Raw genomic sequence first — 16,170 nt, 5'->3', positions numbered from 1 at the left:
TAGGGGGCAGTGTAAGGAGAAGCATGAAGCCATGATAGCCAATCAGAATCCTGGGGGGGGGGAAATCACAATGACAAGAATCACTCAAGTTATTTCCGCTTCACCGATAATGAAGCGGAGCTCCTCCTACATGTGACGTCGAATATAACGTGAAATCTTAAAAAAAAAAAAAACAAGCACAGCTTTTGCAGTATTCATATCACAGGGTTTTCAAAAATCATCACAGCTGCGTTTAGGTGTAAAATGCAAGGCCCAAAATGAAGAGAACCATAATAGTTTTTGTAAATACCCAGGTCCATGTAAACGTGGCCGAAAGCTCATCTTGTGCTTTTGAATCCTCAATCCCCCAACTTCACAACAGCTGCGAGAATGCTGAACATCACGGCTGCATGCAGGCCACCATAAACATAGAGTCACGATACATCCATGAAATATAGCTGAAAGACAGACCCATTTGGAGCAGACAGCTGTACGACTCAACCAAATCGTCAATAGGAGGCGATCAGTAACCCCTGACATCACTCGGCAGAGGATATGACTGGCAGCGCCATAATCATGACATTGATAAATAATCATCCTTTCAGAACAAGGTTACGGAGAGCTTCATGATCATGAGGCAATGAAGCAGACAAGTAGAAGAAATGACTGGCTAAAAATAGAAAATGGGCGAAAACCACAAAGAAAAAAAACATTAAAGCTTCATTTGACAAGAGACTGAAAGCCCAGGCGCTAAAATGATGAAAGAATCACTTAAAGCTGTACGTGTAAAATTGGGAAGTTTTTAAGCTTGTCTTAATCTTCACAAAGATTTATTATCAGGGACTCTGAGACCCGACATCAAAGACATGCCCACCTTTAGAGGAGACAGAACTCGAAACATTAACTGATGTGACACAGCTGTAAAATACGGTGTATTAAAAAGTCTGTATTGTGTCAGCTGTTGAATTTAATCCACTTACATGTTTTATTTCACAAAGCCTCCCTGTTTAATCTCGTTTGAGTGATATAGATCTTCTGGTCCACACACAGATCCACATCTGTGTCAGTCGGGAGGAAGTTTCAAAGTCAAAACTCTACAAAGAAACAAATTCAAACTTCAATGAGCTTAAGGTGATGAAGTAGAAATGAAACAAGTGGAGCGAGTTGCAACACTTTAATTATCTCCACTCAGCTTCTCAGTTATTGAGTGAATCAACATCAAGTCAAACAAAACCGGCTGATCATTTTTGTCTGCAGAGGAAATTAAACAATGGCCGTTGCTTTTCGCAGTTTTTATTTGCTCCATAAACTGAACTGAAAATGTAATGTAGTTAATTTTGACAGCAAAAAAAAGCCCCAAAGATATAACCACTGAAATGTTCTGTTTCGAAAGTAACAAATTACTACAAAAAATACTCACATTAGTGTAATGAAGTATGTTATTCTAAAGTATTTTTAAGTCACTCGTGTAAATACAGTCATACTTAAGAACAACATAAAACATTTTTGTGTGTACTTTATATTAATTGGATAAAATCTGGTTATTATTTGAATCAAATCTAGTCCATATTCTTTACTACTTTATGGTTGTAGGGCGCACACAGTGAAAACACAAACTCACAGTTGTACCAACAGGAATTTTATGGACACTAATTAAGCTCAAACTTATATTTTTGGACTGTAGCAGAAAGGCCGGAGAAATCACTGTGAAGTGCGACACCGCTGTGCTGCCACCGAGAAAACCCCTAATGTGTTTAATGTAAATGTTTTCTAATGTTCGAATGTGGAGGCCTGTGTTCCAAACCAGGCAGCAGAAAAGAGCCTCCAGAAGGAAAACTATTACAACTCTACATTTCAATGACTTGACTGTAAAAAGGAAGTTGCTGATTTGACACTTTCTCTTCGCGCCATATACACTTACCCGTCCACCATCTCCAGACTTTAGTCCAAAAGCAGCTCTGGATGATGGAATCCAACTACCAGCTGAAGACAAGAGGCACTCTAGGTGCTCTGAAGTCGTTCTTGACATTTTTTTTTCAACAAAGGCGTCCTTCATTTTGGTCAGTAACAGCTTCACATGCCAAGAAACAAGATCAATGACTCTGGACTCAGTGGATATATGACAAGAAGACAAATAGCCTTTTATCGTTAATAACAAGAAAAACTTTCTGAAATGAAAGAAGAAAAGCGCCTCAACCCCTTAAGTCACGATATATTCTTCAGAAAACGAAGAGGCCATAACATTTTATTTCAGATATATTTTGTTCGCTGGTGCAGAGACCTCCGGGGTGAAAAGAAGTAAAGAGTGGAAAAAATAATAATTCTGTACATCTCAACAGTTTGGAGCAGAATGTGTGCAGGATCTCAGGGCCCTATGAGGAGCAGGCGATGTGACGGCGTGCCGCAAACGACAGGCCGAACCTCGCTGATAATCCTGACTGGGCAGTTTTAAATGTACATTCTCACATAACTGTCCTGATCTCACCACAGGATGCCATGACTGGAAGTGGAGTGTTTTACACTGTTGGTCTCAGCAGGTGTCTGCTGTCCTGAGTTCAGGTTGCCTGTCAGACAATACAGAGGGAATCCCAACAGGTTGTTTTCAATCCAGTAAAAAAGACACGACCTGCCTCTGCAGTCTGCTATTGGCCATGATTCCAGCTCCCTCTATGAGCAGCCAATAACATCCTTCAGCTCCGCCCATGGCTTTTCTGGTGCAAAGGTCACATTTCCTGCCCGTTTCAAATGTCTGTTTGGACACAGTTTACTGAAGCAAGTTTTTACTGGACATAAAGTGAGGATCTTCTTACACTGAAATGTCATCTTCAATGAATCAAGAAGGTAATTCTTAATGACAATTTTAACCTTTCGCCCCCTTGAGTCACATTGCTGCAGTAAACATATGCCAAACTTTGTAGATTTCAGCTGCACATTGACACTCTGCTGTTTTGGGTTTTTAGTTAGTTTTCACTTAAATAAAACTAGTCAAGCTCCTTGTTTGGGTCAAATCAAGAATGTCGGAGGTTTGAGTCGAGACTCGGCCTTTCTCTCTGGAGTTTGCATGTACTTTCTGTGTAAATGTGCATTTTCTCCAGATTTTCTTGCAGTTCTGGTTATTGGTGACTAACCATCATTGGTTGGACCCAGTTTCAGAGCTCTGTGTCCCAGTGCCATGGGGGGAGATCAGGGGGAAAAGCTGGGGTCCCGATGAAGGTTATCCTGTGCTCTGTCTGCACGGCTGGGCTGATAACTCTGGATCATTCGACTTCCTGATTCCCCTCCTGCCAAAAGGTAATTCACCACAGGCTGGAGCAGGGGGGGTCAAACTCGGGTCCCGGAGGGCCGAGCTTCCTCAACACACCTGAGTGCCATGACGGTGCCATCACCGAGTTCAACAGAAAGCAGATCTTCCTGAGTGAATCAGCGATGAAACTGTGGACACCTTATGGCAGTGTCTCTTTGGTCCCTCTCAGAGTGTAGATACGTGGCGATGGACCTGGTGGGACATGGATTCTCGTCACATCGCGCCCCTGGCGTCCCCTACCTACTCAGTGAATACGTGGCAGATGTGCGCAGAGTTGCTGAAGGTGGGACACTAAACCGACCTCCACTCCACACAATTTAAAATGTCTTCGTTAAGAAGTAACAGCAGTGGCTCTGGTTCGGTTGTTCACAATAATAAAGTGGATTTCATGTGACGTGTACACCACAGGACTCCGGTGGACAAAGTTCTCCATCATGGGTCACAGTATGGGTGAGCCGCATGCAATCATTTATCAAGAAACACAAAACTGAGATCCACTACCAAGACGCAAACAATGCTCCTAATTTCTCAATTGAGACATTGCACTGTGCTTTTTTTCACATCTACCATCAAATATAAAGTAACCTTGAAACGTTTGGGAAACTGTCGAGGAAATTACTAACACGTTAATTTATTCACCGACCTTCAGATAATCTGGCTATAAACTGTATTCTCATGTGTAAATCAGTCCACTGTGTGTGTATATATATATATATATATATATATATATATATAAAAGAATATTTAGAAAGCTGCTCGAATGATGTCGAAATGTGTTAATCCTTGAGCTTCAGTCTGGGTCATTTCTTCGTAGTCACTCAACACCAGATCCAATTAAAACACACAAGTCCTTTAGTGCAAGTGAAGGCTTTTCAATTTGGAGTATCTGGTAAATGGGTTTATGAAATCTGCCATTTTCATAGCGGGAAAATATATTTTAGTCACAAGGTTCATCATTTTATCCTCAGTCTATTTCTTTTTTTTTTTTAAACACGTGTTTTCTGCTATCCTGCATGATGATGATGATGATGATAATAATAATAATAATAATAATAATATTCCATCAGCGAGGCCATTAATGGCTTGTAGTCTATTTGGAAATCTGCAACCAAATCATCATGCATACATTTTATAACCATATTTTTCTGAATGAAAGTGGAACAAAAAGACATGCGGTTGGATTTCTTTAATAATAATTATTGTCTTTGGTTGGAGTGTAATCCTCTGTTTTCTTCCTGACAGGAGGCGACATTGCTGGCATGGTAACAAGATTTACTTATTTATTAATTAGTGTAATATGTCAACTCTTTATTTTTTGCTGGAGTTACATTTTATGGCGTTTTTGTGTGTTTTCCACAGTTCAGCACACTGTACCCTGAGATGGTGGATGCCATCGTGTTACTGGACATTTATGGATTCAATGTTACACATCCGGTACTTGTTTTGATTTTCTTTTTATTGGGGTATTGTAGTAAAGTTACTATAACATTTATAGCATCAGTGGCAATTAAGTGTTATTCCTAAATTACCGTTATGGCTCACTTTTGTCCGCAGTGTGACCTCGCTACATCGATGAGACAAGGGATGGACGAGATGCTGCAGTTTGATAGAATGATGAGTTACAACCACAAAATCTACACATTTGAGAAGGCAAAGGAGAGGTAGTGTATTACTCTTTTTTTGTTTTGTTTTTGCACAACCAAATTGTCTTTAAGACACAGGCCTGGAACACAAAACCCATCAAATGCACTTCATCAAATTCCTGAAGATATTTAAAGGCTTGGCATAAAATCAGTGGACCAACATGTTGTACAATGCAGTACAACTATGGCACAACATAGTTGTAAGGCTGTTTCCTGGTGTTTGTGTTAAACAAGTCACACTTGTCAACATAAGAAAGAAAATAAACAAATGTGATTTTGAAGGAAGTGAAGTTATTGAATCATTTTTGTACGAATATCGTTTTTTTAATGAAAAAAATTTTCCTTCTTGTATAAAATACTGTGATGTGATTAATCACGAAGCCCTACATTACACACATAATCATTTAGGTAAGTTACACATAAAAGAGAGTCACATTTTTTGTACTGCTGCATTTTTTTTAAATGTAGTTTTTATTACTCATCTGTCATTATTTCTCAGTATTTTGAGTATGGATAGCCCAAAGCTAGAAAAAGTGAATTGATTTGTTGTACCTGTGTGTGCGTGTGTGTGTGTGTGTGTGTACCCACTTTGGCTAAAGGTTCTTCTTTTCCATCTATTTCAGGCTTTTGGCTGCAAACCAGGGTCTGTCTGAAAGGTCTTTGCACATACTTTTAAAGCGAGGTCTGACTCCAGTTGAAGGAGGTACGTCTTTATCTGGTTTCCTCGCGGCAGCCAGGCGAAATCTCGCTCTGCTTCCTCTCGTCTGCTGGCAGCTCAAAGTGTTTCTCCTCTGCAGGTTTTGTGTTCTCCAGAGACCTGCGAGTTAATTTTGTGAGTCACGTCCAACCCGCCAAATCGTTACCTCTTCGCTGTCAGTATTTTATTCACCCCCCCTCCCAAAAAAAAAAATGTTTACCAGAGATGTGCATTCGATGTGTTTTCTGCAGAAACACATGGATCGGTTCAGTTTGGAGCACTGTCTGCAGATGCAGTTGAAGATTCAAGCCTCCGTTCTGATTGTTCTGTAAGATGTTGACCAGATGATAAAGTGGATTTTTGTGTCATGAAAAAACAGTGTGAATGTGTGTGTTTTACCTCATCCAGTCATCCTAAAATCTCGTAAATCTGTGTCTGTTCAGAGCGGATAGCGGCTTTGGGACACCGTCCAAACAGCAAAAAGCATCTGAACTCCTTCAAGGCTACAAGGACAGAAATGTGAGTTTGTCATGTCTCATCATTAGAACTGAACTCATTTTAGTTCAGGGCCCTCATGCAGCTGTATTGGATCTTAATTGAAGACAAATATAATCTGTAAGAGTGACAACAAATGTACATTTCTCTATTATATGAATAAATTCATTAAATAAACAAAAGGGGAGGGACAATTTGCTGTAAATACCGATACCTTGACAATGGTTGATCTCTGCAGCTTTCAGCATGCATGTTTACAAAACCTTCAAGATCATATGATCTGATGCCAACGCTATATAATGAACAATGAAATAGCTGCTTTTCACTTCTCCATCTTGTTTGCTCTTCAGTTTCAGGTCTCGGTACCTAAATAGATATGTCACTATTATGAGAGCATATTTGTCCAAAAGAATTGAGAGTTCAGGACTTTATTGAACACGTTTATGTGTCTGCAGGAAGACAGAAGTGGAGTCTGTAAATAGTGGCGTGGTCTCTGATTATTGTGCAAATGTGCACCGCTGCACTTTTAAAAGCAGACAGAAATCCTGCTGTGAGCATAACAAACACCACCTCGGCAAAACCCTCAAGCAGAGAGAACTCTAGCTGTAAACTCCTTGTCTATCTGCACCTGTTAGAATACAGCATTCAATTATTGGGGGGGAAACTGTGAAATTTATCGTAGTTTGTCAGCATGTGTGTCTTGCTCAGCTGCATTGAAGTGGCATTAGAAGATATTGCTCTTGGGTGTTTTTCTTTTATTATTATTTATTTTTAATGAAACTCGTCATTTAAATCAGAAACTTAAAGGTCACACACTGCATGCTGCATGATGCTGCTTTCAGACACCAATGCATCTTCATTATATATATTCTCCACAAGGAAAAGGAAAGGAATAAGGTTTAATCAGAAGCCAAAAGGGAGGAGCAACATAAACGGTGAAGCTCATCAAAATTCCACCTGGAATTTTGAGTTTTCTTCACTTCATTTTCTCTTCTCGATGTGATTCATTGTGTCGTCTGTCAAAACACGGTAAAGTTCCGTCGTGACAAAACACATTTAGTGGGCATAGTTAAGAGAAAAGCTTGATATCGGCTTCAGTTGAGGTTATTTCTCGTTTAAATCATTTGTATAATTCGATTGTTGTTGCAGAAAGAAAACTGTGTGGAAACACATGAGATGGTCATGATAATTATCACTACACACATGACCGGGACTGTGTGCCATGTGCAAAAGATTATTATTTGGCCTAATATTGGAAAATAACTCTTTAAAATGTAGAGACAAAGACAAATCCATTAAAATAGAATTTTAAAAAACCCCAAAAAACTCCATCATTATCGATTTAAAAACAAACAAAAAAAATCCTCCTCCTCAGTTCAGCAGACGCTGAAGAGATTTGTTCATTTCGTGGGAAGCCAGCTAATTTGGCGACAGGAGAACGAATGTGTAAAGTAGCTGTGAATTACCGTTCATTAGCTGATGATTTATGAAACATTAACTTATCACATCAGGTCACAGTGACTCCATTCAAATTCAAGTTACTCCCCAGCACATTATTTCAAGTTATATATGTGAGTATATGTTTGGATGCTCATTATAAACGGTTGATAAGGACCCCAGCATTAATTGACTTGAAGGAGGGGGGGGTGTGTCACTGGTTCAGTGCTTCCCATCATCTCCATATTGTCAATTATAGTTGAGTCATAAACGATCAGAGTCGAGTGCCTGTTAGCAGAGGAATGAAGCAGCTTTACCAAACAAAGACAGTCAACATCTCCAGAGTCCCCAGTGTCTTCTCTTGTTATCCTCTCCCGCTACATCCAGGAATCTCCTCTGGGGACTTCTCCTCTCCCCAACATCTTTTGCCTAATATATCCACTCTCCCTTCTCGGCACATGTCCAAGCCACCACTTCACCGCCTGCTTTCTGCTTAACCTTATCTGACCCTCTGATCTGTTCATTTCTTGATCCCGCCATTAGGACAGTGTCGCTATCTCCAAGCCAAACATCATAGCAGGTCTCTGCCATGTTAGAAAGCTTCCATTTCACTCTTGCTGCTATCTGCCTGTCACACAGCAGCCCTGACACTCATCTCCATCCAGCCCGTCTCTTTTGTGCAGACAGTGCACTGTTGTGGATAGTTGATGCCAGCCACGTGAACTCTTGGATCGTCACCTTTCCACCCACCAGCCTCTCATTAGCACACATGTGTTCTGTCTCGTCTCCGCTGACTTGCGTTCCTCTTCTCTGCAGCGTCGACCTCCAACTCTCCAGGTTTCTTTCCCCGCTGTCCTCCATCCTCACCACACCATTTGATTAGATTAATATCACTATACATTTGCAACCACTGCCACTGCGACAATAAAGCACAAACGAGGATCTAACAAGAGCTTCCTTGTCGGATAGAAAAAGAAGGCATCTCTTTCCAGTAATCGCACCTTAAAATCCTTAAAAATCCCAGGAAGAGCTCCAGGTTATATTTGAAGACCTATGTAACCTGTCTTATTTGATCCTCTGGCATTTGGACTAATTGGATTAAAATGTGAAGTGCCGAGGTCATCTTCTTTGAAGGTCTCTTTGGATTTGAAAAGTGGGAGTCTTTGAGCCAACTGACAGCAGCTTTCCTTTTTTTTTTTTTTTCACCCTTTGCTAAATTTCTCCCTACAAATTGAGTGTACAGGTCAGCCATGTTCATTTGCAGTGAAATCAAATAAATCTGTTTACATATAATTGGATGGAGGGCCGGGGCTGGGACATCTGCATTAACCACATGTAGAGAATGGCGGCATTGAGCAATTTACTGTAATGTAATGTTGGCTGATGAAATATTGAACTATGCTTTTTACTGTAGTGTATCACATTTGTCACCTTAAACTACAAGGTAGAAATCACTTTTGAAAGCTTGTTTACGTGTACGTTTGTGAAAGCTGCAGAGAGCCACCATAGAGAGGCTGAAAGCTGCAGCCCACTGATCCAGCCTTTGTTAGATTTGTTTTTGTGCCAGATGCACTTCGTGCTGCTTCCCAGGATTCGAACCGGGGTCCCACCGGGGTCCCTCATACTGTTAAACCGGATTTGCCACCAAAGGGCGGACGTATAACCCAAAGCAAACAAACAATAAAGACACTGCAACTCATACATGACTGAATGGCTTTTGCTGAAAAATACCAATGAAATATGAACGGAGAGAAACCTGAAATTATGATATAAATCCCTCTCTTTATTCTCTCTCTCTCGCTCTCTCTCTCTCTCTCTCTCTCTCAGCACACTGTGGCTACAGTACCTGGTGATCATCACGTCCATCTAAATAATCCTGAAGTCGTTGCTCCTCTGGTCTCTGACTTTCTGCAGAGAAAAGTGATCTCACGGCAGCTGCCAGCCTAGTACACACACACACACATGCACACACACACACACACACACACTACGGTGATGTTTCACACGTCAGCACACAGCCCTCATCTCTCTCATCGCCATAACCATAAAACTGCGAGAGTCATTTGTTTCTGTTGAACACTACAGTAAATTCAGTTAGTGACTTGGAGCGATAAAATCTGCATGTGCCAACCTCCATATAGTCTGTTACGGCTGAAATGAAGCGACTCCTATTTCCGTTTTACAATGTTTTACTGAAATATCCAGACAATTACAAGACCTGCGTTCTAATTTGCTTTTGTAAATATGCTGTTTAACTGAGTTTTGTCATCATTATACAGTTAAAATGTTTAGAGAAGATAAAGACTGTAGCCAGAAAGCCTCTTTCACACAAAGCACACAATAAAAACACAGTTTCTACAAATAAACAGAAGTCTTGGACTTTATGGTTGGAAAGCAAGTGAACATAAATCCTTAACCAAAATGGTTGAATCATTAGTTTCAAACATATCTTAACAAAACATTAAAAATCAGCGTTGGAGAATTTGTTTTCATATGATTTTGAAACTTGTTTTGTTGAAATGTTTGATCAATTATACATAAATCTAAAAATCTGTAATTTAGACACGAGCACCAATACATTAACGTTAATTCGGTGCATCTGACTGTATGTCAGATTCCACGCGTACTTTCTTTATGTGGGTGATGTGGTCTGAATGTCTCCTTTGACACTGATGAGGACCCATCAGCGTCAAAATGAGCTAAATGGAAGACATTTTAAAAAACGATGACACCCTCTGACAACTTTCCACTATGTAGGCCATCCTCTCTGTGGCTTTTGTCTTGGAAACAGTGAGATATTGAGAAGGGAAAAAAAAAAAAAAAAGAAGAAATTGGGGGGAGTGACTTCATAAAACACTGCAGCTGCTGTCAGTCAGAGCAGATATGAAACAAGTCGTTTCACACAAAAATGGCTCCCTCCCTCCCTCCCTCCCTCTCCCTCAATGTCACATAAACTGTGTGATGGCCCTGGTGTTAAATGGAGTGGAATTGATTTTACGCAGCGAGCAGCAAGGCGGCGAGCACCCTGAGACATCTGAAGGGCTTGTCCCCTCGTCTCCTCCTCAACCCTCCTCCTCTTCATCCAATACCCCCCCCGCCCCCCCCCCCCCAAAAAAAATGATTATAGTTATATAAGTTTCCCTCCCACTCCCTCCATCCTCCATGCCATCGGTAGGGGTGTTGTCATGGCAACTCCCACCCCTCCTCCGTGCACGTCAGAGCCACGAGCCGGAGGATGAAGCCGCATGCAGCTTCAGTCTGTTGTGCCTCTCAGAGTGCACCTGCGATCCTCGGCTGTCTCGCGTGTGCAACAGTCGGAGCTGCGGCGTCGGAATAATCGGATGGTCGTTTTTACCGGCGGCTGCAGATCTACTCCATCGCACAGCGCCATCGCCATCAGACACCAGAAGACCCACAACTGAGCGATCGTGCAGCGTCCACAGGTATGCCTCTATTTACTACTGTGGGCTATTTTTAGAAAGCACCTGTGCCGATCAGTCGTCAGCCTGAGGCTGTCGCGCATGTGTCTGCATGAACAGACATGCTTTCTGAGGAGTGACTGCGAGCAATGATGCAGTTTGTCGGGCATATTTTGACGATTTGAATTGAACTCATTGACTCCGTCCCAAATTTCTCTCAACTCTCGCCTCCTTCCCTCTCTTTATCATCTTCCTCCATGTCTTCTCACCCAATTCCCATCTTCTCCACCTTGACCCATCCCTGTTGTGCATCTCCCAAAGCCACGATGTCCTGGTTGTTCTTGGACTGGTTCGTCCCCCTCTACTTGCTGGTGTCGGTTCTGGTGCTCGCAGGCTTTGGAGCATGCCTGTACTTCCTCGAGCCAGGGCTGCAGGATGCCCACAAGTGGAGCAGCAAAACAGTCCGACATCACCCGCTGGTGGCCAGTGTGAACTGCAGAGATGACGATAGCAATGCCCTGATATGATCTGGAGGGCGAGGCGAGAGCGGGCGGACAGGCCATCTGGACAGGGGTGCAGCTGGGACACGGAAGGCGTGAGAGGCAACACCTTAAGGACTGGGAGAGGAAAATGGAAGAAGAAGATGAGGAAAAAGATGGAGTGGGGGTGGGAGGAGTGGGGGGGGGGTATATCTGATAAGACCAGTTGTGTCTTGTATCATTCCAACTTCTCTGATCCCTGTAGATTTCCACTACAGAGATCATGGAAAGGTTAGCAAATATCCTTAAATGATGACAAATGCACAAGGAGGAGAAGACTACACTCAGAAAGGAGACAGTGTGGTGCGTGGAGGACATGTTGCCCTTTAGAAATGTGTGTTTGTAAATTCCATGCCATCTTATGTGCCAACTTTTACATACGTTTTTTGTAATTTGACAATCACTTTACATACCCCACCAAGTTTACTTATATTGTGCATTTAATTAGTGAAGTGAATGACATAAAGTGCAGTGAGTTTGCTGCCAGCTGGGGAGGTTTTTTTTTTTTTTTTTTATTCTTTCCCATTAATGTGGGCATGGCAGCTACGGAGAGCATGTGGATTGTTCGTGCTGCTGTGCCAAAGTGATGTAAGTAGTAACTTTATGAGGAATGATATGTACTGAATATGTAGGAACCAATGTATCCAAGGTGCCAAGATTGTAGATGGACCAAGACTGCAAAAATAATTAGTATGTGGAAATGCTAAAATTGTATCTTATTTTGTATTTTTATGTTTTCATTGTTTTTATTCAACAGCATGGTAAGGGACCTGTCCAGTGTAACGGCCCTCTTTTGATGACCATATGCTTCCTTTATTCATACAAAAATAAAACTATTCGATCCTGAAATCTCTCGTTTTGCTTTGTGCATGACGTGATGAATATCCAACTATAGTTTGAGGCGAGGATATTGCTCGTATGCTCTGGTAAATGTATTCTTACAACTGTGTAGTATATATTTCACTGCATTTATGAGGCAGTTTTATACATGATTTTATCTTTGACATGGTTTTATTGCAGGGAATCTGTCACCTTTACAGCAGGTCCCTCTTTCTGCAGGAGAAATGTGTCGACAGAAATGTGACGGAGCCCTGAAGGAGAGAGCGAAATTGCAGAAGACACAATGATGTCTATTGCAGAAATGTTTGTTGGCACACTTGATCAATCAGGGAGAGAAGAATCACTGCACTCGCCATCCAAACTCTGACCTCCCATCACTCAGGCTCCAGCATTGGCCTCCCTGCACATAAAGCATTCATGAATATGTGACACGCTTTGTCTTTGACGATATAATTCACATGGATAACTTGTAACACTTCCAATTGCTAAAGTGATAGTATTAAATGTAACACATTATTAGCAAGTGGGAGATTCATAAAAGGTCCACTTAAACTGTGTCAAGGAAAATTAGATAATCTCATGGAGCACTTCTCAAACTATCTCACAAATTGAGCTTCTTTGTCCTTTTTTTTTTTTACATAATTCACAACTGTCATCACGTCAGTGTTATTTGCAACAATCCCTGTCAGAGCAATACAGGGGAAATTAACAAATCTCACAAAGGAAAAAAAAAAATTCCTGCTTCACAGATGATCCTGTTTATCTTGTTACAGGTGAAAGAAGACAGAAGTTAATGTTAAAAACATGCAGAACCATGTAAAGTAATGAAATGGCCACACAACTAACAGTTTTGCAAGTGCTACTGGTGCATATACATCAGTATTAATCAAACATTAAAATGTAGTCTATTCATAAATACACCAATGAGGCGAATATTGTGCTATCCCTTAAAGGGAGCTCCAGAAGCTCAAGTGAAATCTGTTGTACAGTATGTGGCGGTGTTGAGTCATATTAGCACATATCTTTTTTTCACTCTTCTTGTTTGATAGTTTGATAGTGTGTAGATTGAAATCTATATTGCTTCACTTGCCTTTGAATGGCTCACTACAGCCTCTTACGGTGCAAACCGGTATTGAAAAACCCAATGGACTGTGGCAAGTTAAAAACAAACTTGCTGACGTTGGCATGTATACCAGCAGGACGTCACAAAATTGTTGTGATTGTTGTTCTGTGTTATTCAGCTAGTTGTTTTAGCTTATATTGATTTTAATTTAAAAAAAAATGTGTTTCACATTATGTTATTGCAGTTTGATTTCAGTATTTCTACATAGAAAATATCCGACTGCTTCTTTCACCACTCATCTGATCTTCGACCAGGCGGCCTGAGCAGAACACAGTCAGACTTCACAGCGTCCTATCAACTAAATAAAATGAGACAAAAGTGTGGGAGTGAAACAGTGAAGCCACTGAGTCCAGGAATGGAGAGAATGGCACTTGTGTGCCCATGACTTCCTACTACTCTCCTCCCTTTTTCTCGGACTCTTTGTCTTATTTACCCGCTCTGCGTGTCAACAACAGAAGCGAAGCATCAAACACCAGGTTAGTCTTTTTCTCCAACTTTAACTTGCATTGTAAAAACTTATGAAGTGGAAATCATAGTGTTATTGTGCTTGATAGCCATAATTTTCTGAATGTGGTGTTTAAAAGTGAACCTTCGTTCAGGTGCTGCAGCTTCACATTATATGGGAGTATTTCTATTCTTTGCAATATAATGATTATTGCTTCACTACATGTTTGAACTGCTATAACAGTTTGTTTTGCTTTGATGAAATGATAGCAAATCAAACTTAATTCATGAAATGTATTGCAATTTGGCAGATGAAATTACACAAATGTTGAAAAAGTTGGCTACAATAGTCACATCAACAAGCTACAGATGTCAACCAATAGTAGCTTAATGGGCTGGTAACATTTGGTATGGTAATTTAACTCTCACATTAGCCATTTTGCTGTATAATTAAGTTTGTTTTTAAATTTTCATTAGCAGTTTGCAAAAGCTTTATGCGTTGAACTATTAAACTTTTTGTTTTCACTCTTGTTTGCATGTCTGCATAGTTTTTCCTGCTGATTCGTGACGATCATAAAATGTGTGTGGTCATGTTTATCATCTTAATCTGGCTTTCATTTTTCATCTGCTTTTTCACAATGGGTGTATGACAGAATGAGTGTTTTTGGCCAACTGGCACCTTTGATCCCACAAGCTTCTGCACCCTGCAAGCGGACAAATGAGAATCTGAAAGTCTGCGCGTCACCTCCCCATTCGCTTTCTTCTCCTGTCATCAAAAAGAAAACCATTCAGATCCTGTCATTCGATGAGAAAGGGATCATGATGGAGAAATACAACACAAAGCACACTGACAGGTAAATGGACTTTGCTGCAGCTTGTTGTCTGGCTCAATTTCTGTGTGTTATATAATCTACAATGATTGTTGTATTTAAGTAATTTTATGGCTTACATTCTTCTTCCTACATCATTTGATTCATTTAGCGCCTCCAAGACATCCAGTCAACCTTTGTGGGGTTATCAGGGATCCCAGAGAGAAAAGGCTTCAACTCTTCCAAGGGCCAAGCCCAGAACGTACAGCTCCCAGGCTCTCTCTGCAAAGTCCAGCATCTCAATTTCTCCTGCTCCAAAGCCAAATTCCTCTCCCACCCTTCTCCTTTCCAGACCGAAGCCAAGTGACTCTCTTTATCCCACCGCCTCACAGCTGAGTGAACCTTCTTTGTTAATCCCCGATCCAGAGCAGAAGCTGAGAGTATCTCCGACTCTGATAGTCCCAGCACCCAGACTGAGCCCATCTCCAACGTCCGTGTGCCAAGAAATGAGCGCAGATGGAGCAAGGCAGCCTTCTCCTGTCGCTAAAGAACGACGTGCCAAAACAATTCACATCTCTAATACACATATGAAGCCGTTAAACACGACAAAACATGACATTCTTGACCAACACGCTTTGGTGGACTTTACTCATCCTGTGCTGGGAAGACTTCCTCCTGCGATGAGCCAAGAAGCCCGACATCAGACTCTCCCTCAATCCCACAAACCACCAACCACGTTGCAGAATGTCTGCTCACTGCAAAGCACATTTGGATCAAGTAAAAAAGAGAAACCAAAGATCGCAACACGGAATGCAGGCATTACTGTAATCCCTAAACCAAAGTCAAACATCAAACAACTGCAGGGATTTCAACCAAGTGAATCAACACATATACAAACATCAGTTTCAGAGTCTGAAGGGATTAAATGTTTTATTGCTGCTCACAGAGAGTCTCACTCAGCGTTTCATAGACTGCCTACTCAGTCAAGCCTCCAAACAAAATGCACAGACGACTCTCAGAAGAGCAATTACGTGCAAAAGTCAGATTTTACTTCCAGTCACCAATCATTTGAACAAATATATTCAAAGAACAGAGCAACGGTGACTCCCAAAACGTCTTTTTCTTCTGAGCCTCGTTTTTGTAAGACTGTTGTCTCGCCAAACATCGAATCAAGGAGGAGACAACTTCATTTCTCCAATGAAACAAGAGTGGATACTGCATGTCTTTCAGGTTCTCATCACAATAGACCCCAGGAAGGAAAAAACATCAAGTCCTCTGAGAAATACAGATTACTATTGAAGACCCAAGGCCAGAGTGCTACAACAGATATAAGGACTGCAGTTTGTCAGTCAGACTGTGTATCAAAGGATTACAGCTGCCAGTCAAGGGGCATTGATCCAGAAGTGGAGGCTACCCGGTGTGCATACCGAGTACATGGATT

General features: G+C 41.2%; 1 protein-coding gene across 1 annotated transcript; it reads left to right on the top strand.

Annotated features, from left to right (window-relative positions):
• The first annotated feature begins 2,730 nt into the window (after window positions 1-2,730).
• On the top strand, window positions 2,731-9,627 carry LOC308128702 (serine hydrolase-like protein). Its single transcript, XM_080494364.1, has 12 exons — window positions 2,731-2,820; window positions 3,127-3,270; window positions 3,453-3,566; window positions 3,692-3,733; window positions 4,526-4,545; window positions 4,643-4,717; window positions 4,838-4,944; window positions 5,550-5,629; window positions 5,724-5,758; window positions 5,875-5,951; window positions 6,067-6,142; window positions 9,383-9,627. The coding sequence occupies exons 1-12, from the start codon at window positions 2,796-2,798 to the stop codon at window positions 9,500-9,502; spliced, it is 915 nt and encodes a 304-aa protein (XP_080350490.1). The 5' UTR covers window positions 2,731-2,795; the 3' UTR covers window positions 9,503-9,627.
• Window positions 9,628-16,170: the final 6,543 nt, after the last annotated feature.

This window comes from Blennius ocellaris (assembly GCF_963422515.1).
Source record: "Blennius ocellaris genome assembly, chromosome: 3".
In the NCBI taxonomy this organism is placed as follows: domain Eukaryota; kingdom Metazoa; phylum Chordata; class Actinopteri; order Blenniiformes; family Blenniidae; genus Blennius; species Blennius ocellaris.
Note: the sequence above shows the minus strand (reverse complement) of the source record. Positions and strands in the feature narration are given on the sequence as shown.